The 25,876-nt window shown below is 37.3% G+C and overlaps 4 protein-coding genes and 1 long non-coding RNA gene across 5 annotated transcripts; 3 read left to right on the top strand and 2 right to left on the bottom strand.

The window, feature by feature from the left end:
- Positions 1–354: 354 nt before the first annotated feature.
- Positions 355–2,625, bottom strand: LOC105268003 (uncharacterized). The gene is made up of 2 exons (XR_892299.1): positions 2,541–2,625; positions 355–451 (listed from the first exon to the last, which is right to left on the bottom strand). It is a non-coding gene; the product is annotated as an uncharacterized lncRNA (long non-coding RNA).
- A 1,072-nt stretch (positions 2,626–3,697) lies between these two features.
- LOC105268002 (maternal embryonic leucine zipper kinase) lies at positions 3,698–7,377 on the bottom strand. The gene is made up of 6 exons (XM_011307221.1): positions 7,118–7,377; positions 6,848–6,998; positions 5,694–6,563; positions 5,523–5,612; positions 5,146–5,215; positions 3,698–5,030 (listed from the first exon to the last, which is right to left on the bottom strand). Exons 1-6 carry the CDS (start codon positions 7,259–7,261, stop codon positions 4,505–4,507), a joined length of 1,851 nt encoding a protein of 616 aa, XP_011305523.1. The 5' UTR covers positions 7,262–7,377; the 3' UTR covers positions 3,698–4,504.
- Positions 7,378–7,780: 403 nt separating this feature from the next.
- On the top strand, positions 7,781–10,290 carry Phm (Peptidylglycine-alpha-hydroxylating monooxygenase). Its single transcript, XM_011307220.1, has 3 exons — positions 7,781–8,059; positions 8,128–8,343; positions 8,624–10,290. Exons 1-3 carry the CDS (start codon positions 7,946–7,948, stop codon positions 9,290–9,292), a joined length of 999 nt encoding a protein of 332 aa, XP_011305522.1. The 5' UTR covers positions 7,781–7,945; the 3' UTR covers positions 9,293–10,290.
- A 2,029-nt stretch (positions 10,291–12,319) lies between these two features.
- Positions 12,320–18,695, top strand: LOC105268000 (uncharacterized). Its single transcript, XM_011307219.1, has 3 exons — positions 12,320–12,478; positions 15,838–15,937; positions 16,707–18,695. The coding sequence occupies exons 2-3, from the start codon at positions 15,838–15,840 to the stop codon at positions 18,449–18,451; spliced, it is 1,845 nt and encodes a 614-aa protein (XP_011305521.1). The 5' UTR covers positions 12,320–12,478; the 3' UTR covers positions 18,452–18,695.
- A 2,832-nt stretch (positions 18,696–21,527) lies between these two features.
- LOC105267998 (probable RNA-binding protein 19) lies at positions 21,528–25,129 on the top strand. The gene is made up of 7 exons (XM_011307218.1): positions 21,528–21,667; positions 21,750–21,954; positions 22,147–24,124; positions 24,189–24,305; positions 24,450–24,555; positions 24,790–24,913; positions 25,031–25,129. The coding sequence occupies exons 1-7, from the start codon at positions 21,632–21,634 to the stop codon at positions 25,096–25,098; spliced, it is 2,634 nt and encodes an 877-aa protein (XP_011305520.1). The 5' UTR covers positions 21,528–21,631; the 3' UTR covers positions 25,099–25,129.
- Positions 25,130–25,876: the final 747 nt, after the last annotated feature.

Genomic DNA, 25,876 nt, shown 5'->3' with positions numbered 1-25,876 from the left:
TATTTATATTTTGCTGCTCTCGACCCGTAGAGATATTCATTACTATTAATGTCGATTAATTACGCTGAGATAAATAATTCTGTTTGAAGTATATATTATTTATTGATATATTTTTCAGTTTCGATTATTCGAGAGACGATTTTCGTGGTATCTTACCGATTTTTCTTCGGGTGTAAGCGTTGTTGTTATGTTTTGGTAATTTTGTTGTCGGTTTTTGGCGGGTGGAGACGAGCAAGTCGGTGTCTTAAAATTGGAAGTAGGATCGTCAGGGCGGCACCTGACCGGAAAGCGTCACAGTCAACGAATACAGCCCCGTTCTTTCTTCCTCTTACTTTGCCCATTCCTTTTTTTTTCCAACTTTTACTCCACCTCCGGTATTTCCTTCTTCCTACGTTCCTCAAGGGGTTGATGGGCCGATGGAACGATATGTGGTGGCGTGCCGAGGAAAAATCTAAAACATCGCGCTCATAATTAGTGAAGTAATTATGTACACAACAAGTTTTCATGGAACAATTTCAAATTTGATTTCAAGTGATCCCCGGGAAAATTATTAATCAGGAATTCATTAAGCTGAATTCACAATTTTATTCAGCTTCAATCCAGTTTATTATTTATATTTAATATTAATATTAGATCATTTAAACTCGCTTGTTCCGATTGTCTGCACTTTTTTAAAGATAAAAATTAAATATAAATTAGCACAAATTAATTAGAGATTCTGATATTTTTACGTGACTGTCACCTACAATTCTCTTGGAATATCAAATGAGAGTGTTAAACTAAAATAAAAATTTCGGTTAATTCTGTAATTTTTTGTAAAATAGCGCTGAATTATTTCCTCTATTCATCAGAATAAATTCAGCAATAAACTTTGTTCCTTGTGTTCTGAATTAAAGGCCTCATAAAAGCAGGATGTTACACATAGACTCATACAAAGTCCACATATCTGCTTCCATAAATGAGAGTGTCTTCATTCATAGACAAATATTTCCATACAATTGCGGCTATTGGCATCGTATCATCTGATATCTCTATCATGTACAGCTCACGTGCGTTGCATATGTACATAACACCATTATATACAAATTTAGTAAATGTTAATGTGCACTGACTGCTGCCTCAATAAACGGGCATCGTACTCTTTTCTACCCCCAGATATCCGGAGAGTCATATAAAAATTCATTCCGGCTTGGGACGATGCTAGTCCCGTGTCATAAAAATAGTAAGGAGATTGAAGAAAATTTTATACGATTCGATGGTGGCTTGTCGAAAACTATTGCTCTAGGTATTCAGAGGACGTACCCGATGTACACAGGAAATCTCAAATGCACCCACCGAAACACCCCGCCCTCAGCGGACTCGATTTAATGTTCCGTTTCCTCTGCTTTGCGATAAGGGGCCCAACAATTTTTATAGAACACAACGTCCGTCGCAATCGTATTTTTATTACTATAATACCATCCTAACGAGTACAAAAGAGGGCGTCTTCCGACGAGTTACGGTCTATCATTCGAAAATATCATCTAGGAACACCGGAATACGTATTTGATAGCAATACGACTCGGTGGAATGAATAACTAATAATTCCACTATTTTTATGAATTATTCCAAAAGAGTCCATAAATTTTTGAGCGAACCTCCCTATAAGAAAATTTAAGTCCAAAAACTGGGGGAAATACGTGCGACATAAATCTTATATATTTAATATATTCCCTCATATATATAATTTTTATTTACATATGAGATATCATTATACCGTATTTATGATATCAAAGAATATAATATAAATATAAATGTGGATTCAAAAATTTTTTTCCTTACGTTTTGATATATGGTATATATCTGGTATATATATCGAGATATTTCGGAATATATCATATATGGTACATATAAAATTTATAGAGAAATGCATGTTTTTTCAACAGAGTATAAAAAACCCACGAAATGACTCCCCCTTCTTCTCCCCCTCCTCCTCGCGGTACGTTATACCCTTGCACCGAATGTCTTCATCCAGTACCACTGACTTGCATATTCATTTTTTCAAGCTTTCATACGCGAATTGCATATGCATGAACTCGTATTTCGCTATGATTTCTAAAAAAAATATATCTCGTAAAAAGTCATATCACGTGTTAGAAAATGACCCTTTAAATTTCAAGTGAAAACTCTGAATTTTCAAAAGCCGATAAATAATATAATTATTTTGAGTAATTAAAAATAGAGTATACTTGAAACCTGCAGTATATTGCTCATATCAAGTGTGAAGTATACTTGATTCTAGTTTTTTTTTTCTGGGGAGATGTGATCCTGTGATTTTTTGAGTGAACGAGGGAAGGAAAAAAAGGCGAAATAGCGACACGAATTTCGCAGGATTCAATCTAGGTCCGCGATTGGCGAAAGGTATATAGAAAAGCCAACGCACTTGCGCATTAAAGGGCAATTAGCCGCGGCTCGCGAGCACGCTGATGCCCGGAAGTGATAGAACACACCGCGCGTGCCATCCTTACCTGACTTACTTTACCTCAAGCTACTCGACTTACCTTACTTAGACTCATATCCGACACTGTACACATCGTCCATTGCGGGAATAACCGACTATTGGCCTTCGCCGACGATATCCTCGCGCAATAAACCACCGTGCACTCTTCTATATTCGTTATATCGCTTATATACTAAAGAGGAGAGGCCATGTACAACAACTCGCCTCATTTCTAATTACGCTCACTCAATTATCCTCCGAGGATGATCGTTATCACGGGGAATGGCCCGAGTTGGAAAAGAGAAATATATTTTCCGATTCCACGAGATAGATTTTTCAAGAATTATCCAACCTTATTCTATAATTATACTAATTCTATGAAAACGTCAACATACGGGCTTCTCTACATTTGAAAATATTTTTATAAAAATACCTGTTGAAAGTTCATCGGAAATACTCTATAATATTCTAGAGAACAAATTTATGTAATGTTTTTTTTTCTGTATAGTTTCTTTAGCAATAATTTTAGAAGTTGTTTTCTTTGATTATTGGTAAAACTGAAATAGTAATTAAATAAAAATAAATTAGTAAATTTGAATAGAGGAAAATTATACAGAAAATATTTTTAGAGAATAAATTCTATGGAAAAATCGAATTTTATTGAAATTTTCGCGTTCATGTTTGAAAAACTCACGGTGTAATCGAAGTTTTTTAATTCAGTTTTTTCAGTTCGCTATATTTTTCGAAGATGGAATTTCTCAGGCCGATATATGAGAATCCGGGGATTTGGAAGCTCGGGGAATATACGGGAGTCACCCGATACAATACCTTTCGGCTTTTCAGAATGAACGAACATTACCAGGGCATCCATAAAATAAACTGGTGAGCGTTATCCAGTTTATGCTGATCGATTTGGCATGATTTTATAACTTCACCTGTCTATTCGCTAGTCATGAACCCAACCAATAGCCCCCGATCAAACGAGCCGCGATCCTCTTTGTATCTGTAACATAAACTTGAGAACAAGTTCATGCAATATATTCAGAACAATCATCCGAGCCGAATGCTCCAACTAGAAACAGTCTTGTTGAATTTTATGGTCTTCTACGCTGGTCGTGAAAAAATTCTCATGCCCTTCGTCCAATTTTCTGGATTTCACAGATATTCCGAGGCTTATAAAGACAATACAAAATTTATTTCAAGTTTCTTCACCCCTTTTACATCGTAAAAACCGTGGAATGCATGGACAATAAGTTACAGAGAAGAATCATTGAGCACTTTTCATGAACCATCGTTATTATTTTTATCGTTTTTATTGCTTGAAATATTCAGTAGTCGATCACACAAATGTCATTATTCTCAATGGATATTTTTTGAATTTCATTTCCCGGAAAGTGATGAGATTAAAATCTTGTTTTTGTGTTCATGCATTAATCCAATTGATTTGAAATTGTGGGAATTTTGCAAACTAGTCAATTCAATATTCAATTGATAAAAACAAGATGGAGAACTTGAGGCTGATTGAGGTACAGGTGATTATTTAACCCAACCCAGTTTGGCTGAAATAAAAAAAAATGAACTCAGGACCCTTTCCATCCGTTCTTGTTTATAATCTGATTGTTATTACCCAACTTTGTTCAATTAACCGAAATATTATAAATTATTAGTGATGGACAATTTTATACACATTTACCTTCATTTTTATTGGACTTTCTATCTTTTTTTCGCTGGCTCGTTTCAAAAATTTATAAAAAGTATTCTATAACAAATCTCAGTACAGATTTTTGAATACGACTGATTCCACAGACATCTTTTCTGTAGAATTTCGCCCCTGATGTGATATTTCGAGGCTTATAAAGACAGTAAAAAAATTATTTCAAGTTCTTTTCTTCTTTTACATCGTTTACAAAATGTGGAATGCATGGACAATAAGTTACAGAAAAGTCACACATCTCGTTATTGTGGAAATGTGTGGATGAAAATTCCAATGATTCGTCAATGAGTTTTCTCTCGTAATGTTGCACCTCAGATCAAACAATTTGAGCCAGTGTGCTCATTAGAATTGTTCGGTGTGGGCTCAGCAGCAAGTGCCAGCACCTCTTCGCAAACCCGTTTGTACACCCATGCATCACCTTTCAGCCTTTTTCTTCGTATCCCAACTAATGGTTTTCCATCGGAAATCCCCTCCAGCAGGCAGACTTCGAGTTGAAATCGACAGGCTTTCCTTGTGCCAAAGGGTCTGCCACATTCTTTAACATTCTCGGTATTACCACTCTCGGTTCCTCCGGTGAGAGTGAAGCCCTTCTGTCGACAAGAAATCCCTTTTCTCTGGAGGGCACGTCGCAACTGCTGCAGAACGTACTCTGGGGAATCACTGGATGTCGATGAAATATTGCAGAGACCTTTGCCGGATAGAACGATTGGCTGATCTGGACTGTTTTCCTCGGGTTTCATTCGTCGTTTGGGTGTCAGGACACATCTCATTTTGTTCAAACCTCTTTCCAAGCCCATTATTACTTTTTTTGCACTTCCTGGGGTTGATTGAATGTCTCTGTGATAGGAAAATTGGAATACCACAATTTATTCAGAAAACAAATAGAAGTTATTGAGTTGTTACTCTACTGAGTCTTAATGCGATAATTAAAATAAATAAACATTTTATTTACTTGGAATGCGTGGCAACTGGAGTTGATGGTGTCGCAGCTCCTCTCTCATCGGCAGTTTTTTTCGCAGGAACTGAATTATTTAAAAATAATTGTGATGAGTGGAAGATTCACAAAATGTGATTCTACATCACGGAATATTTTAGACTTAAAAAAAATTTGAATGTTTCATATCGAACTGAGAAAGTACTAGAAAAAAGATCTATTATCTTTTCACCGAGTTAATTACCCACTGGAGGCTGTGCCTCAGACATGGCACGCAGTATCATATATTTTCACGCTAAAGACTCTAACTAGGTACAACTTTTTTTTAATGAGAAGTAAGATGCAATGAAAGTAACTGTAAGTTTAATTGCTTTCGTATCATCCAGTTAACTCACCGGGTGAAGATAGATCGTCCTCCTCTCTGGAGCGAAGTCTTTTCCGTCCTGGAGCCGGTGGTTCCATTAAACTTTTCGGGGGATGTCTCTCTGATAATTCAAAGTCAATCGTTAGGAATCGATAAATTCAGTGGAAAAATTAGCGTGGAGTTAATAGTGCGTGATATTCACCGGATTCCGGGGTCTTAGGGAGAACATTGTAGGTTTTTCCTTCCTTCGGAGATTTTCTAGGATCTTTTCTGCTTGGTGACTGATCCAATTGAGTTATAAAATTATTTAATGGAGGACTCAGGTAATTTTCGGTGTTTTGTAGTCGAAAATGAGACCGCGAAGAGCTGGAAATTCGTAATGATAATCCTTTTAGTTTTCGATCGAGGAGCAAAAGGTAAGTGGCCGTTCTGTAATCAGTTCTCGTACTCTTGGACAGAGCCTTCCAGATGTCCTCCATTGATTCACAACAAATAGCTGACATCGTGTTCAAAACTTCATCATTTCGTTCTAAATTAGTTTTCTTGGCGAAAGTCACTGGTGACAAGAAGCCAGCTGTTACCCAAGGGTGACAACAGAGTTCTTCAATGGTTATTCTCTTTTTTGGATCGATTTGCAACATTGCACGTATTAATCTTTTGCTGCTGGTAGACAACCAACCGGGTTCATCGTATTTGCCGCTAAGAATTTTTCTATACAAATTTTCAATGCTGTTATCGTCAAATGGAAGAAAGCCACACAAAAGTGCATATAACAACACTCCCATGCTCCAAATATCGACTTCTGATCCTAGATATTTTTTTCCAAGAATTAATTCAGGTGCCGCATAAGTTGGTGATCCGCAAGATGTATACAGGTGAGCCTGCATACCACCTTTGGGTTTGGCGCAAAGTCCAAAGTCTATCAACTTTAAATTTTGATCTTTGTCCAATAGAACATTCTCTGGCTTTAGGTCTCTATGTGCGAATCCCAAACTATGAAGATATGCCACAGCAGATACGATCTGTCTGAAAAACTTTCGAGACTCTGTTTCCGACAGTCGGTTTTTCTCAACTGTAGCAGAAAAAAGATAAATTAAAAATAGTAAACAGTAATTAATTAACCACAACGAGAATAAGACTGGAAATCAATTTTCGTTGAGCACACATTGAAAATCTCCATTCTTCAGTCGAAATGCCGATTTCTCGATTTGAGTCGAAGAATAATCAAATCATGAAGGAATAAATTGTCAATCAATTTAATTAATTGAAACGGCGAAAATTTATGGGAAGATTTTTCTTCTTCGAGTGTACAAAAAATGATTTAGCATTGGATTCCACGGTCGAGGAAAAACATACCGATGTGATCGAAGAGTTCACCCCCTGAACAGTACTCCATAACCATAAAATAATGACTGTCAGTCTCGATTGTTTGATAAAGTCTGCAAATGTGTTGATGCACCAGAGTCTTCAAGGCGTCAACTTCAAGTTTCACCCTTGGCAGATCATCCTAAATTCACCACGAATTAAAAAAAAATGCAACCAAATAAAATTAGACTTCATTGGGGCAACTTTTAGAAATAATTTTATCGTCTCTGTTCAAAGAGTTATGACTAAAAATATACGTACCCCAAGTGCCGATTTTTCCATAATTTTCACTGCTACCTTTTCTCCAGTTGCAACATGTATTCCAAGTTTAACTTTGGCAAAACCACCACAACCAATTGTTTTATCGAGCTCATAAAGTCCCTTGAGCACAGCGTATCGAACCATTTTATCATTTGTTGACCCCTCGCGTTTGTTACGAATTGATCCAACAGAACAATTTCTCAAAAATACTTGATACCCATCAGCATCACAAAACACTGCTAATCACCTGGACATTTCAAATAAACAAGTTGGTGAAAGTAACGTAAACCATGGAGAATTGAAATTAAAAGAGTCACGCAGAGAGTCACGTCCAGGGAAAAATATTGTGCGGTAGAAGAACGAAACATTCTGAAATAAACCGCTCAAACACGACACAAACACTCGTGGATAACAATGTGCATCTGTCGGTAAGCGAACGGCTCCACATTTCGCCTAATTTTTGTCTAATACTAAATTATGCTACAAGTGCGGAAAGAACCGCTTTCCGCACGCCCGCGTTAAAAATTCTATTTTTTATCATACGAGCAGTGTATTTTAAATGAGAAATTGATCATTAAAAAATTCTTCCTTGCCGACCGGTGGCGCTCATCCACCCACGCATTGACGTCACAATTTGCGCACAGATGCAGCTGACAAGTCTGATAAGTCCCCTCCTCTGTACACTATTGCCAACAAGTAAAGTGCGTATCGATTTACCTCAGTAGTGATAAGAGCGTGCGACAGCCGACAGGTGATTGCACCACGTCGTCCGACGACCCCCAATGCACAAATTGGAAAGCAACAATTAGCTCAAAAATTATCTCAACAATGAATAAGTGCATTTTATCCGTAATCGTGATAGTAACCCTGTTAGTTGACAAATCGCAATGTTACAGCATCGAAAGATATCCACTGCTGATGCCAGATGTCAAGCCGAATATTGTACGTAAATTAAAAAGGTGAGCGCAATATTCAAATTCTTTAAATTAAACTTATTGATTTCGATTCAGCCCGAGCTGTACCTCTGCACACCTATCAAGGTCAATTCAACGACGAGTTATTACATCGTGGGGTTCGAACCCAATGCCACCATGAATACAGCCCACCATATGATTCTTTATGGGTGCAAAAAACCTGGAGCTGCTAAGGGTGTGTGGAATTGCGGGGAAATGTCGAGATCTGGAAATGATTTGAAAACAGCTGCTCCCTGCAGTGAAGGTTCCGAGGTAAATGGAAATAAATCAGGAATTACCGATTCGCTCTTAGGGTGACTGATTCGAGGAAAATTATATAACTCATTTTCTTAGAGGAAAAGATTATTTTTATGTGCTGTGTAGATATTTTTTTAAATACCATCTTTCCATATTGATTTATGACTTGAAAAAATATTACTCAGAATCCTGGAATGAAGTACCTTTTCTCGAATGTAATAAAGAAGTCGTCACCTTCCCACCCATTTTTCGATCTCTTGATGTAAAACCATATTCTCCTGATTTCAAACTCCAGATTATTTACGCTTGGGCCCGAGATGCACCTACCCTTTCGCTCCCAGAAGGAGTGGGTTTCAAAATTGGACGTGACTCTGCAATCGAATACCTAGTTCTCCAAGTCCATTATGCGCACATCGAGCCCTTCGCCGGTGGTAAAACCGACGACTCCGGAATATTTTTGCGATACACCGATGAACCAATGAGCAAATTGGCCGGTGTTTTTGTCCTGGGCACATCTGGGCTCATTCCCCCGATGCAAACCGAGAAGATGGAGACAGCGTGCACCATAAAAGAGGAAAAGACTATTCATCCTTTTGCATACAGAACGCACACACATTCCCTCGGTAAAGTTGTATCTGGCTACGTAATCAGGAACAATGAGTGGGTGGAGCTGGGGAAGAGAGATCCTCTGACACCCCAGATGTTCTATCCCATCCACAACAACATGACCATCACCACCGGTGACACTTTAGCAGCGAGATGCACGATGCTGAGCAATCGAAACAGATGGACGAGCATTGGATCGACCAATGATGACGAGATGTGCAATTTTTACTTGATGTATTACGTGGACCAAGGCGAACCTCTCAATACGAAGTACTGCTTCACCGAGGGACCACCCAATTTTTACTGGGAAAAAGCTGGTCTTGTTAATATACCCGATGTCGAGGCTTCATCATTGTAAGTCAATTCTCCAGATTTATCATCATGCATACGTGAGAGAAAAATCATTACATTGATTGAACGAATTAATACTGGATTTCGTTGGCGTCACTAAATATTCATTCGATTTATCACGGGCAATGAAGTATTTATTAGATACTACATATATTTGTGTTGAATATCCAAACAGATAGTTAATTAAAAATTATTTAAGCCTGTACTATCCATCGGACCTAATCTTGAATTCTGTCGTTTTAGTGTAAAATATTTCTGTATTGTGTTTGATCGATAGTACATGCGGGCCTTAATGAGAATTTGAAAGGTCTCAGGATGAATACTTACTCTACTTTCAATTCGGAAAGAATATTTGGCTCAAGAAGCAAATCATTCACATAATCTGACAAGCAATTTATTCTGTTGAATCCCGTAGGAATCGGTAAATTATTCTGTAATTGACTATCATACGTTCTGCCGTTCTCTTTTTCTTTTATATCTAATTTCTTTATAAATGTGTAACTTTTAATTCGGAGTGTTCGGCTGTAATATTTACATTTGTGGAGTCATTATGATGGAGAGACGCCTCAGGTTATCCAGTCACTTATTATGTTTCTACATGAAACAACTACATGAAGATACTTAAACTTCTGAAGACTTGAATTTATCTGCATAATACAGCACTCATCACATTACTGAGTAAACTCAGGTGTGTGTACCTGTTTGCATTCAACATGAAAAGTACGTAATACATTGTGGTGAAGCATAGATAACTCTGAGTAGGAAAAAATGGCGGAGGAATATTTAATTCCTGAGTTGAAGTACTTAATTAATGGCTGAAATGAAAATGGAGATGGGAATCAAGCGGGGTGTCACATTGTTAAGAATATTTTATGGAGTGTTGATGTTTTTTGGAGTTGAGAGACATTTCATTTTACTACTGCACTGATGAATTGCAATTTTTTTTCCAATTCATCGCATAATTGAGAATAATTTTCATAGAATCAATGAATTTTCATAGAATAATTTTTTAGAATTTACGGTTTTTACTGATTTTTTATAATTTACCCTCGAAATCACAGCACAAATTTTTTATTGAATAATTCTGGCGCACAATCATTCCCAATGATTCTTAATCGTGTGTGCAATTTAAATAGCAAATGGGAGGAATTGAGAATTACTGATTTTCAATATTGTCATTTCTTGTGATGTAATTTTTCCGATGAAAATGTCTGGATTGGAGAATTCTGATTAATATTTTTAAAACTGCAACAATTGAAATAATAATTTCTATTCTTTGGTAATTGCAGAGAAAATGGAATTTAATTTGCGAATCTCTCAAATTGGATCTAAAATGTTTATAACTAACGCAAGTCAGTATTGGATGTCAGACATCCCCTGTTAATTATTTTATTTTTACCAAGAATCCTCTTATTTTGCCATGCATTTCGACAATCTTTATTTATTAGCATCATCTACGATGCATTAATGAGTGAGGACTTGATGCTGGTGCTGTCAAATAACGTCATATCTTCCACTCATACGTGGTAATTAATATTGGCCGAGTGTATATTAATGAAAATCTTTGATGTGTGTGCATTATTAATCGTGAGTAATGAAGGACGAGAAAAATAAACTCTGTGTACCTATTGATATAAAGCAAGACGTATTTTTCTCTGCTGTACATGAAAATTAAATATATATGTATAAATAAAGATGACTTATATATTAAAATTCGTTCTTTTAATTTCGCAGGAAAACAATTAATATTTATTAAGCAATTTACTGTAGTGTAAAGATGGAAATATGAATGAACAATAAATACCAGAAATTATTATTATATACAATCATCAAGTTCATCGATTCAATCACATTAAAATGTTTTTAAATAATTGCAGACTATTTAGCATTAGGCAGTTGTCCAATTATTAACGACAGAGTCATCACGCATATCGCAGTTGAAAGTAAAATTGGGTTGCAATCAACGTGTGAATTGAGTCGACTCATTATCCACAAACGAGTTGGCAGACGGGTGAAAAAAAAATCCCCGATGTGTCTCGGCGAATGGTTTACAGCCCCGAGATTCAATAAGCAATAACGAATGTTGGATAAGCCAATGGGGAGCATAAATGCAACATTCTGACAGTGTAATTGCCTGGAGGAAAACGATAAACGACTCAGACGACTCGAAAGTGAGACCTCGATCACGTTCCACGGTCAACTCTCACAGGGCTTAGGGGCTTGGCCTAAAACTTCATTCGATACTATCGTCACCTCATCATTATCCGTATATAGATTTGTATCCTTTGTAATTCAATATGTGACAAGCACATTTTTCACCTCCAGTGCAAATGCAGATATGAATTATGAATTGTTTTCAGTGAGTGGCGATAGTTGTGGTACACTTAGAGAAATTTCCACCGTTAGATTATCTACAGGGAAAATGTATTATAAATTTATTGTTACGATAAGAAGGCTATGTAGTGGGGGTTTGAGGTTTTTTGCGAACAATTCGGTTGTGAAGTGGTAAAAGACGAATTACGAAGTGCATTTTTATCGAGTTCAATTTTTACGCAATATCTCGAAATTGAAGGAAGATAACGATTTTTTTGTGAATACCTTTTTTATAGGTCTCATCCTGTTCTATAGAAAATGTTGATATGAAAAATTCGCCATCTTCCTTCAATTCTGAGATACCGGGTAAAAAGTGGATTCGGAAAAAATGCACTTATCCTAGTTTACCATTTCGCTACTGAGTGATGGAGTTCAAATTTTTATCTATTACCGATATCTTTATTTTTATCACGATCAATGATTTCGAAGTGAAATGACAGATCGACCACACGTGGACAGGGTGAGAGGTGATATGCGATTGGTGAATGAGCCATCTGTAGCTTTAGCGAGTGCTGAAGAAAACATGAGAAAAAGCGATGAAGCGCCGGCCGGCAGTCACTCAGCCAAGACTGCCGATCGCTCAGTATTTCGCTGAGCTTTGAGCAATACGGTACCAGCAATTCCCTCAACCAAACCAACTCTGATCTACTCTAATCTCCTCTGATCTCCTCTGATCTGCGATCTCCTCCGATCTCCTAAGAACCATGACTATCAAATACCGATCCCATCGTTGCTGAGTCCTCAAAATTAGTGGTGACCATTTTTATCAGTTTCGCCGATTTTTTTGGAAAACTCCTGGACTACGGAATTTACTATTCAGGTTTGTTCATCAAATTTCATTTGTTATTTTAATTTATCATTACAAAAGAGAGAAACCCTCAAATTTCATTAAAACCTCATTGCTATTTATTTTTTACTCCTATTATTTATTGTCGTTAATTGTTCATATTATTTCGGTTTCAATAGTTGATTCGTAAGTCACGATTTTATTCGAATCGAATGATCACTTTTTGGTTTTTTCTAATTTTATTATCAATTTTTTATTTGATTATTTATATAATTCGATTTTTTAATTGAATGAAAAAAATCGTTTTACAATTGGTAGTGATTTTTAATGAATAATTACGCGAATATATGAGAATTGAAGATCCAGTAGTTTTTCCGATTTACTGCCCATGACCGATCGAATAAATTAATGTAAAATAAAGATAAAAATCGTTAATCGACTCATGCTGCTGTCACCCATACATCGATCCGGTTTTCTCAACAGCGATCCACTTTTTCGGGAACAACTCCCCAACGATAGTGAAACTCTGTAATCTACAGGATTTAATTAATCGGCACACATACTCGCTCCCATTACTCAAATTACCGTCATTCCTGATAAAATCGCGTGACAATTCCATTCCAATTGAAAATACCCCGAAATTATTCCGAGTCACATCACGCGTGTAACACTATTACTTGACACTTGTAAAGAGAGAGATGCATGATGAAAAAAAAAAAATAGAAATTTCATTGCACGCGAGTGAGAGAGGGCGGAGGCAGGTGGCTTGCATACATAATGCTTTTTAGCTAATATAGGCCATGGCGTGATGACCCACACAGAGAGAAATTTATTTAACAAATTACCCCACACCCGGGGAAATATGCAGCCACAATTACCGAATAAATCGATCAATCAAAAATCCGCAAATCGTCTTCCGGATATTTTGATAGGTCATCACATACGGGCGCGTGGAAAAAAATTAATTCGATCAATAAACTCTATAACAATATATTCAATATGGTCCTCATTTATTTATTATTTATTTATTTGTTTGCGCCTTTTTATTCCCTAATAAAAGTGAAGAGAAATCATGACTAATACATTCGATCACGGAATAAAATTTAATTTAATGTGAATATCGAATAAATATACAAATATATTCTTATTTTATTTTTCAATAATTCGTTGTTTTTGGGGACTAGTCAGTTATTTTTATTTCTGTTGCGCAAAATTTGCCAATCAGGGTAGACAAATAACGGGCGATTTTTTTTCATACGGGTAATTGATTCTGTGAACACATCGCGGTATTTATGTGGCAATTTGGAGAATTTAAATTCTCATTCACGTATTTTTTATTGAATTTTTCTCGCTGTGTACCAGAAAATGCAAGTAAGAATTACACAATGTTTTTATTGAAATTCCAGGGAAACATTTCCATTTTTACGGAACATTTTGAAATTTTTATGGATTGCGACTAATTCTTTTAAATAAATTTCTCTCTGTCCAATCGGCTGTGAGTCCTCGGTTTCTTTACGCTCGTTTCTCTTGGTTTTTCTCATGATTTAGCAGTATTCATTGTGATTGAAAATAAAATCGGTACATGAGAAAAAACTGTCGATGGAGAATCTGAAGGGGAAATCACGGCTGAAACATTTACTATAAAACAATGAAGAGAAATCTGCGTAATTCGGATGAATTCGGCGATTTGCGTGAAAAAATTTTGAAATAATCCATAACGCATCGTCTTAATTGCAAATCTGAATTACTTCACGTAATGCTTGAGCCCTCGTTTACTAGAATGTTTTGGCTTTCAATAATAGACTTGTCATGTTTTAAACATTTAACGACATCTGAATTTCCAGGTTAAGCAATTAAAATAGCCGTCAAATTTATCAAAGAAAACGGCTTTCTTTCCCATTCCACAAAAAAAAAATTCGCTGAGTATTGATGATATTGTAATTCTAAAAGTCCGTGAAACAGATGATCAAATTTTCTAAAAATCGATTTCTCTGGAAAATATAATTGTAAATTTGATTCACGAGGAAAACGATTAGCAAATTCTAGATCATGTTAAGTCATCGATCCTCCAGTGTCAGCCCTTCCGAGATTAATATCGACAATTAGTCTTCAACACTTTACAGAAAAAAAAGATTCAATTTCCGGATAAAGTTGAAAAAAGTTACCCACACACACACCCACCGACGGAGATGCTCCAAAAATTGTATTTTGGGACTTTTTGGGTCTTAATAGATGTGTCCATCCATTACAAAAAATGTAAAACTTAAATCTGATCGATTACAATGCTTCCATTCGGCTGGAGTCTCTCTACGCTCCATTTTTATTGCATGAGGGCATCCCTCAGATGACTGGATGAAGGATTGATGAAGGATCCTGATAAGGAGGGCTGGGAATTGAATACCCGGGTATACTCTCTACTCATTCGTCACTCCCAGCGTCGTCTACCGTTACCACGTGCTCTCGTCCCTCTTTCCTCTCCTCGCTATCACGTATTCAATGGACTTGTTCCCATATCTTCTTTTCCTCTCAAAATCACTTGCCCATGTAATGCAATCAATTCCACTTCCCACCATTCACCCGTTCCATTTCTCTCACAAATTACATCGAATTAACATAATCACCGTCTCCCCTCATTTTCATTATTTCCTCCCTTTTCACTCCACCCAGCTTCATTTTTTCCCTCATTAATTCGCTCTCACCGTCGGTGATCGACGGGTGAAACTGCCATATCGCTATTTAACAGATCCGTCTAAATGTTTAATATTTTTAACTTTTAATATTTTTTATGGGAAACCGTTGATGAAATTGATGTAAAAAAATATATCGTTTTTAAGGTTTATTATTATTCAATGTCTCGTGAAGTTTCTTCGCCGTGGAATAATTTTCCCACGTTGTCAGTGATTTTTTGCAAAAATTCACAAAATATTACCAGAAATTTACAAAGAAATATGAAAAATGAGAAGATATCGGCAATTTCAAGGATTGATCAATCCGATAATTAATCGATGAAAAATTGTGAAAAATCTAATGTTTATCGTTGACTCACTGTCCACTGATTGTTGAAAGAGCGTAAAAAAAAAAGTAATCCTCAAACAAGTGCAAAATTGTGTGGAGCCCCAGTGCCAAGGACTTTCTCGTCGTATATATCTTTCGGATGAGCGTTTAAAAGTTGTTACGATGTCGACTTGGGTCGTTCGCACACGTTAAACGAGTCTCAAATAAAATCATGAGAGACTAGGAAACTCGTTTTGCCCAAGGGGGGAATCGTGAAAGTACATGTAGTAGTGAAGATGCCAAGACAAGGTCGACATTGACAATCAGAAGATGTTCAATGACACCAAGAGCACAGAATCCCTCATGCTAATCCAAGTTATTGATCATCAATTTTCCAGATGATGAAAAGTTTCCCGATGGCCAGGAAACTCTTCATCTGGTGCTTCATGCTCTGGGGGACCTGCCAGTGCTCCAGCGAGTCCTATCAGCACAAGAGTGGTGAGTTATTTTTTTTTTCTCAATGAAATTCTTGAGATTGTCCGGGGATTTTTTTTCTCATCATTCTGGTTTTTGGCGGAGGTGAGGAAAAAGTTGAAGAAGCAGAGGAGACCGTCAAAGAGTATAGACGAGTCTCAGGCGTGCGCGGTTGTAACGACGATGGGTCAGTAGGTCATACTCCACTTGGTGTTAAGAGCCCTGCTTGTCGTGGACACGCGTTCCTTTCTGTCAGAAGCCTTGATTTTATGTTTAATAAATCTGGGATCAAGGGTACCTCCTTTTTTTTTCTACATTTTTGGGGCTACGGTTCCGAGGGAATGCGAGGTGCGGAGCTACAGGTGCCGTGCACTGAGAAGAAAAATCTCTGCTCTGAAGAATATTTACTGCGCGTCACTAAATTCTTAGGTTTTTGCCAAATAAATCATATCGTGAAATAAAATGTTTATTGCGAGGTAGGATTTTCGAGAACCAATCAATCCAAATTACAAAGTTCATCGACTCTTCATAAAAATTATCCACCGCGTTGTGAATAATATTTCATAATTTATTGGCAGTCACGTAAAAAAATGTATATTATGAGAAATATTTTGTATAAATTTGGAAAATTGAGAAAGTTAAAATACAAATTAAAAAGCGTAGCCTAGCCCAAGCAGAGGGCAAATAAAATAATCATCAAACGTTTGTGGCACGAATACCAGAAGTTAGAAGAATCACCCCGAAAAAGAAACTTCCCAGTGAAAGCTAGTCACCTCTGATTTCATGACCGCAGGCATCAACGAGAGTACGCGAATTTTCTCCCCCCGTATGGACTACGACGAGTGGACGCCCCTGGGCCGGGGAGATCCCCTGAAGAACGACCCGACATTCGACTACGTTCCCCCAGTATTGGAACGAGTGCAATACTGGTTGGGCGACACGCAGACAACAGAGCCCTCCTCTAAGCGAGACGTCCTGGTGCTAGGAGTGACGGCTAAGAAGACAAGTCCCCAGATTCCCGAGCACTTTCTCAAGTTCATGGACACACCGAAGCACCCGCCGACGTACTTGACGCGCGACTTCACCGGGAGCACAGGTGCGGAGCCCCCGAAGCCACTCCGCACCACTAAATTTCGTAGTCCACTAGACTTCAAGCACCCGACGAAGGGCCACTACCCATCCCACCCGGAAACCAGCGATTATTACTACCCAGAAAAGCAAAAGCCCTACACAGTGATGCTCCCTCCGCCCTTATACTCCGTCGCCAACACTCTTCAGTTCGGACTGCCCCAGAGTCCGCAGAAGAAGTCAAATTACGACTCAAATGACGAACCCAACTACGAGCCAAACTCCTCGACAACGTCATCCTCGATCTCCTTCGAGAAGTCCAACTTGATTTATCATCAGTCAAGTCACCAGGCACTGGACTGGCCCCCAGGGAAGCCTCTACAGGCCTTCCACCGTCCGATTCAGGATAATTACCCAAGTAATTCGCCCTCCATCACCTGGCCAGGACCTTCCAAGGAAGACTCCGGCATCTTCGAGCGTGACCATCACCACGCAGCATCCATGAACCACGAGATCGTCGTCGGTCCCAATGCCAACATTATCGTCGACGCCGGGGACAGCGGTGATGCCAAAGAAATGATCGTCGTGGGTCACAAGTCACCGGACCTCAACATGTCTGTCATTCTGGCGAACACCTCGACGACACCTGGGGATTTCGAGAGCAGGGCCAATGTCACGGTGAGCGTTGTTATGCCAACAAACTACAAAGACACCACGAAGAGCATCTCCAGGGGGACGGAAGTACATTTGGGCACTACTTTTTCCTCGTCATCTTCTTCTACTTCTTCTTCTACTTCGACCTCTTCATTTTCATCTTCATTCGTGGAAATGAGTGCAACGACGCCGTTTGTCCCTTCGACGACGGTAGCACCCCCTCCGATCATGGACACGTCCTGGCAACAGGACCAGGCCCCACCCCCGATGTTTCCGATGAGGGCACCACCGAAGATCTATCGAAGACCGGGTTTCAATCATAGACCTCTGTTTGGAGGAAGACCTATGGGCTCGATGATGATGTTCAGCAATGAAGCCTTTCGACCTACCACAATCAGGTCGACCCTCGGGGCTCTCCTCCAGAAGGAGGCCACCAAAGTCACCACCCCAACAACAACAACAACAACATCAACAACAACGCCCTCTACGACGCTGATCGCTGACAGCTTCACAACAGATCCCATATTTTCGCATTACAAGCAACCAGCAGCCCCTCTTCATGGACCCCCTTACTTGATCATCCAAGGGCACTCTAAGGTTAAGACTTATAAACCCACGATTAGCAAGCATGGCGTACCCCTGCCAATGGAAACCACCCTGAGACCGATTTCCAAGTTCGAGCAGTTTGTTAATGAAAATACCAGGCGGATGGAGATCAAGACCACCACTGAAGGGATTCGACGGGAAAACAAGAACGATAGTCTGCTTAATCTAGTGCAGAAGGGCGTCAGTGCATTCACTATTTTTAACGAGTGACGCGATATTAACAGTAACGAAACAATTTACACTTCAAATACTCTCAAACTGGGGAGAAACCTCGACTACACACGTATCTACCGTTTGAAAGTCCACGGAATGTCCAATAAAATCGATAGAAATAGATATAACAATCGGGAAATCGTTTTATCAGATAGTACCAGTGCCAGTATACGATATGGATGAATATTCCTTATTGATAAGTATTTAATATTAACACTAGTCTTATCTTTCTTAATCAGTTACCAAACAGTATACGTTATAATTATTAACACACTATTCGTTTTATTTATTTAATTGTGTTATTTATTAGATTTTAGAAATTTATATTGAAATATTCCATTGCCTTTATTATCATTTAGTTTACCCAGGTAAAAAAAAATTGTAATCGGAATATTTTTTCCAAATTTTCAAAACATTTTTCGAAAACTTTTCAGAAAATTTTTCTTTTGAAACAAAAAAAAAATCGAAAAACAAAACAGTTTTATTTTTGGAAAATCTTTTGAAAAATTTTCCAAAAATTTGTTTTCGAAAATTTTTTTTATATTCTCAAAAAAGACGTGTATATTTTATGATTATTATTATTATTGTTCTTAGATCTTATATCTCGTCGTTTTATTCAATGAATTAATTTATTATCATTAGTACGTGTTGTGTACTGGTATCAATACTGTATATCAAGCTTTAAACGTTGTGCCGTATATTATACAATGCTATTTTTAAATTTATGCAGTGTTAGTTGATGAATACATCTGTGTAAATGTTAATCTTTAATTGCAATTGTAAATTAAATTTTGTACACGTCGAGAGACGATTTTTTTATGATGAATAAAAATCATCATATCATTTAATTTCAGATCACCATTTCTAATTAAGAGGGTGGCAACTGTTGCTAGAATATCGGGGTAAATTTGACTTGGAATTAATGTTTAATTAATTTTTTATGAATAGATATCAGCCAGTCAACCTTGACGTGAACAAAGATCTAGAGACGTTGTGATTTGTACGGGATATAAATCCTCATTGGGAAAACTGGAACGATTGAAAAACTAACCCAATATTGTGAATCGTTCTTTATACTGAATCGAAATACTTGGAAAATGTCTGTCTACTTGTTGCATCTATGTTACATCGGCTACTTCATTGCCAACGTGTCTTCCTTTGTCCGGTTTAAAATGCTACGTGAGTTCCAGAAACACACTGACAACTCTCCACGATTCTTCGTATTATCCCGCCCCGATATCGGGATCTTCATTCCTAAGGAGTCATTTCAAACACTTCCTGTCCTCACGGCGATTTCATGGTGAAGAGGCTTTTCCGGTTTGCCTTTTTTTCACTGGCGGTGGGAAAGTCGATTTTGGGAAGCGAAACTTGTGAACAGTTCAAAGGTATGTCAATACTTGTTCAATTTATTTATATATTATTTATTTATTAACTTCCTGTTCTATAGGAAGTTATTTATAGGATTTATTTTAAAACGCTCACGCACACTTCGATATTTCCCTGTGTCATATTACTAAAGGAAATTACGAATTTTTAACAGCACTTGCTAATTACATTTTATTGCTGATTGCGAATCAGATTATTGGAATTTATGGACACGGGGCTGGGGATTATTTAATGTCTCGGAAATTGAAAACTTACTCAAGAGTTTATCCAATATTTACCGTTTCATAATTTTCATATTTATGAAGGAAATTATGAATTAACGAAATGATGAACCGCTTGAGAATTATTACGGATTATAACGGATTGAATTACCAGATTCATAAAAATAGAAATTCCAAGTAGATAAATTCAATATTAAAAAGAGTAACTTTCAAATTACAAAATAGCTCTCTAAAATTATATCAATCATTTTCCAAATTTTCAGCGTCAATGTTTGTTTCTAAATTATAATTTAAAAAAATCAATAAGTGCTCCACTTTTCCCGTGATTTCAAAACTCGAAAGCAAGAGAGTAAATCTGAAAAAATTCGAGATGTTTATCCACGAGAATATCGACAAAAAAAAATCAGAATTTGTGGGGAATGATCGAGAACTATCGATACTTCAGCAATTCGTCTCGAGGCAATGGAATTCGCTCGATGGAGAGTTTCATTGTTCCCGAAACTGACGCGATGGAAATTTCATTCATAATTCATTCGTCGACCCCTTTACAATTTTATTTTATCGATGAAACGAGAATTATTGTAAATATGAGGGTCTTTGGGGCAGTGAGAAGCGACTGGACTGATGCGTGATGGGAAGTTTAATGCATTCAGTTTCACATTTTGCGGTCAGACAATGGATTTTATGGACGATAATGAAATACTGAACCAACTGAGGAAACAATGAGGCGTTATTATTTATTTGCTGAATAAATAAGATTCGAACGTTTGACGAATGGACACTTAACTTTCCTAAAAAGATTATCTTACCATTTTCTCAATTTTCTCCCCTTTCTTACCATGTTTTACGTCTTTCTCACGAATATTGTAATCTTTACAATTTTACTCTCAATTTTTTTACGATATAATTAAGAATAATCAAGCAACTTCAGCGTTCAGTTGAAAAACAAATATTACTTAGAACGGGACGTTTTTCCGATTAATGAAAAACGTAAAAAACTCGTCGGGTAATTAAAATAAGTTTATGAATCGTAAAAGATATTTGTACGGGTAATTTATGTAGCCCTCATCGCAAAAGTGAACGGTTTTTTTTCTCACTTTTCCCTTTTTAAAAATTTCCGCGCTCCGACGCATAGGAACCGAGATAAGCGCAATTTTATAAATTCGAAAAAAAATTGCACCTATACCCTTCCCTATAGGGAAACATGACTAAAAAATTACTGAACGAATATGTAAAATAGTTAGTAATTAGGACAGTAATTATCACGGGGATGGTTATAAATATAATGAACATAATCAAATAATTTTGTCGAGCGATTTAACTGTCTTTTGCACTGTGTCGATTATTATTAAAATTTTCTGTCGGTAACTTATCATTTCGGTAGAGTAATCATTACCTTAGGGATTCTTCATTCTCTCTACTGGCTATAAGATTTTCTTCATATCCTCATTCCTTCATCGGCTAGGTTAAAAACACGTGGGTTCGAATTAAGGAAGTGCACCAATATTTATTTCAGTCTACCAGTTTTAAATTCTTTATTTTCGGAGTGATTAATTATTGACATGTGAAAATGTCAAGGCTCATCGTTAAGAATTTACCGCCCAATGTGAGTATAAACAAAAAAATTAATGAAAATGGTCTCCGAAAATGTCAGATAATTTTATTATTGTTGGATAATTCTCTTACAGGTTACTGATACTAAATTAAAAGAATTGTTCAGTGAAAAGGGAGTTGTTACTGACGTGCAACTGAAGTTTACGAATGATGGAAAATTTCGTAGATTTGGATTTGTTGGATTCAAAACTGACGAGCAGGCGCAGGCTGCGTTGAATTTCTTTGATAAAACTTATATCGACACTGCTAAGATCACTGTTCAACTCTGTGCTGCATTGGGTAACTAGATTAATTAATTCCTCATTATGTGAGTCCTCAATGTGTGAATAAATATAATTATTCTCGGGCAAATTAATTAAAATTCCATCAAGAATCCCAACACCTGGAAAAATTATGTTTTTTGTATTTATCTGAAAAAGTTTATTTATTCTGTACTTTAATACCGTTTACCCCATAATTCAACGATATCAGGAGATGCATCGAAGCCAAAAGCCTGGAGCAAATATGCCCAAGACAGTACGGCCCATAAAAACCTCATAAATTCGGAAGAAAAACCTCAAAAAATTGAGGAAAAACCATCGAAAAAGAAGAATAAAAAAGCTGAGCAGAACGACGAGGTAAAATCCCTCATAGAAAAAAACAAAGATGATCCCTTATTTGTTGAGTTTATGGAGACCCATGGAGCAGACGGTTCAAAAATCTGGGGAAATGATACCGAACCCTCGATTCTGGACTCCCAAAAATTCGAAAAAACTTCAGAAGATGAAAATTCCGATGAAGAAGCCGAAGATTCTGACGACTCCGCCGAAGAGTCCGAGAAAAAATCCCAAAAACTCGCGGATAAGAAATTATCAGACCTTGACTACATGGAATCTCTCAAGAAAAAATCCCAGGACTCCACCGTAAAAACAAAAAACTCCACAAAGTCCTCAGGTCATGGTTCCACTAAATTTTACACCGTAAAATTAAAAGGGCTAGGTTACAATCACAAAAAGAAACATATAAAGCAATTTTTTCATCCTCTGAAAGCAAAATCAATCCGAGTCCCCCAGAAAATCAAGGGAATCGCGTATGTGGGTTTCAAAACCGAGAGACAACAACTTCAAGCATTGAATAGAGACAAGAGTTTCCTGGAGGGCAAGAGAATATTCATAACAAAATACGACGGTGATAAACAGTCAGAATTGAATCAACTGAAAGCATCTGACGGGAAACGCGATCCGAAATGGAAAAAGCAGGAAGAAGCCCTCAAGGATGAGGAGTCCATTGCCGAGTCCGGGAGAATGTTCGTGAGGAACTTGTCGTACTCGACGACTGAAGATGACGTGAGAGGGATTTTTGAGAAGTATGGACAAATTACGGAAGTGAATTTACCGGTTGATAAAGTTACAAGAAAATTGAAGGGATTCGGAACAGTGACGTTTATGATGCCAGAGCATGCTGCTAAGGCTTATTCCGAGCTTGATGGATCGATCCTAAATGGTAGAATGCTTCACCTACTCCCCGGTAAATCGAAACCTTCACTGACTGACCTGCTCCAAACCGCAGGTCTCACCTTCAAAGAGAAAAAAGAGATTGAAAGAAAAGCAACAGCGGGTTCCTCTCACAACTGGAATACCCTCTTCCTGGGTCAGAACACCGTAGTCAACGCTATAGCCTCCAGTTACAACACAACGAAGGAAAAAGTTCTGGAGGATGGAGGCAAAGGAACTAGTGTGGCTGTGCGACTTGCCTTGGGGGAGACACAAATCGTCGAGGAAACTCGTAAATTTCTAGAAGAAAATGGAGTGAGACTGGATGCTTTCAATCAGGCCCCTGAGAAACGTTCGAAAACCACTATCCTAGTGAAGAATCTTCCACCAGGGACCAAACCTCATGAATTGAGGGAAAAATTCAAAGTCCACGGAGAGGTAGGACGTTTGTTACTTCCTCCATCGGGTGTTACTGCTTTAGTCGAATTTCTTGAACCTTCGGAGGCTCGTAAGGCTTTTACTAGGTTGGCTTACACTAAATTCAAACATATTCCACTGTATCTGGAGTGGGCACCTGACAACAGTCTAACTCCAGCTGATAAAACTGTTAAAACAGAGAGTGAAGTAGGGAAGAGTGAGCGAAATATAAAAAATATAAAAATTAAGGAAGAAAAAATCAGTGAGGACGACGATGAAGATGATGAGCCAGAACCTGATACAACTCTCTTCGTTAAAAATTTGAATTTCACCACCGACGAAGAGACTCTGAATAAATATTTTAGCAAATGTGGGAAGCTGCATTATGCCACTGTCACCACGAAAAAGGATCCGAATAATCCTGGCCAGAAACTCTCGATGGGTTATGGCTTTGTCAGGTATAAATTCAAGTCAGATGCTGATAGGGCTCTTAAAGAACTGCAATTAACGACCCTCGATGGAAAAACACTGGAGCTAAAACGATCTGAGAGAACACTCAGGTGAGTTCTTTAGCATTTGGGGATGTCTCGTTGGGACTGGTTTAATTAATGACTTTATTTTTAGTTCCGATGTTTCAACGATGAAGAAGACGACAAAAGTGGGGGAACAGACTGGCACCAAGATTTTGATTAAGAACATACCGTTCCAGGCGAATGCTGACGAGATCACTGAATTATTCAAGTGAGTATTGGGGAAATTTCGATTGTTCTCGTGTAACTGAAGATTTAGTCCCAGTGGGAAATTCCCAATAGATTTTTTTCTGGCAATATATTCGCAACTGGAACTGATGTGTTTGATAGATGTTTGTGATTTTTATTTTTCAAGGGCTTTTGGGGAACTGAAAGCTGTCAGATTACCAAAGAAACTCGTGGGACAGGAAAAACACAGAGGCTTTGGATTTGTTGAATATTACACTAAAAGTGATTCTAAGGTAAAAAATTTATTGAATCATCATCCGAAAATTTATTGCATAAGCTTAAAAAAAATAGTTATGGCGGTTTGAACGTGATAGGAATAGGAATTTCGTGTCTTGCCTAAATTTCAGTATTCGTTCAATTTTCCCAGATGTCCAACCCAAATAAATTCCTCAACTTTCTTTTAAAAAATGATGTCTGCAAGCGAGGTGATTTTCACTTGAAATTTTTAAATTGTGTTTTCTACTTAGAGAGCCTTCAAAGCGTTGTGCCAAAGTACTCATTTGTATGGCAGAAGATTGGTACTGGAATGGGCCCAGGCCATTGAAGACGTGGACGATATTAGAAAGCGAACAGCAAAACATTTTCACCAAGGTATCAAACTTAATCCATTCCACTGACATTTTAAAGACATCTCACCACTCAAAAGTGATACTAATTTTTTAACACCATAAATAGTTAGGTAAATAATTTTATTTCACTGGATTCCAGAGTCATCGAGTAAGAGAAGTAAAAAGGCAGCACTGGATCCTGAATCTGTTGGACTAGCTACAGAATAAATATGAATTGATTGAAATATATAGCCTGTAAATAAAGTAACATTTATAGTAATTGACGAATGGCTTATTAATTCATCAAGGAATCTTGAATGATTCGAAAATGACTTTCGAAAGGAAAAATGAATGATGAAATTCTTTAGTTGTTCAATATAAAAAAAATAAGTTAGTCGAGAGGAAAATTTTTAATTGGCCTGGGTCTGTGCCAAAATTTCCAAATTATAATTGACTTTTACTTTCAATTTTGAGTGTCCTGTCACGTACTCAAAACAGAACTCTTCCCTCAATTTATTCTCTCACTCTCTCGATTGAATTATCGCGAGGCAAACAACCTCGGTTTTAATGTCATGTATCTGGGATTCGATTCTCGTGAATTCTCGAGGGATTGAATACATTTTGAATCGGTAATAACTACTGCCAATTAACATATTCATGGAGATTACAGAAATTGTGATAAATTGAATGGAAATTGTAAGAATGAAGCTGATCCTTTCATTTCTAATGGAAATTATTTACAGCTTCGTAAAAAATGAGATCCATTCCTGAAAAATAGTCTAGAGATGAATTGGCAATCTACAGTTTGAAAAAACTTTTAATCCCATGAATTGTAACAACTTTGTAAATTAGTCAATTCCTTGACATTCCATTGTCGCTTTAATAATATCTCATATGATTTTACCTTGTCTAAAGGACAAAAGTTGAACGCTGAAAATAAATTCTAAAAATCATCAATAAGGAAGAAAAATGTCTTCCTTTCACCTCCCTCACCATTAAAAAATCT

This window comes from Fopius arisanus, unplaced genomic scaffold (assembly GCF_000806365.1).
Source record: "Fopius arisanus strain USDA-PBARC FA_bdor unplaced genomic scaffold, ASM80636v1 scaffold00052, whole genome shotgun sequence".
In the NCBI taxonomy this organism is placed as follows: Eukaryota; Metazoa; Arthropoda; class Insecta; order Hymenoptera; family Braconidae; genus Fopius; species Fopius arisanus.
The sequence above is the reverse complement of the archived record's forward strand: the minus strand, read 5'-3'. Positions and strand labels throughout refer to the sequence as shown.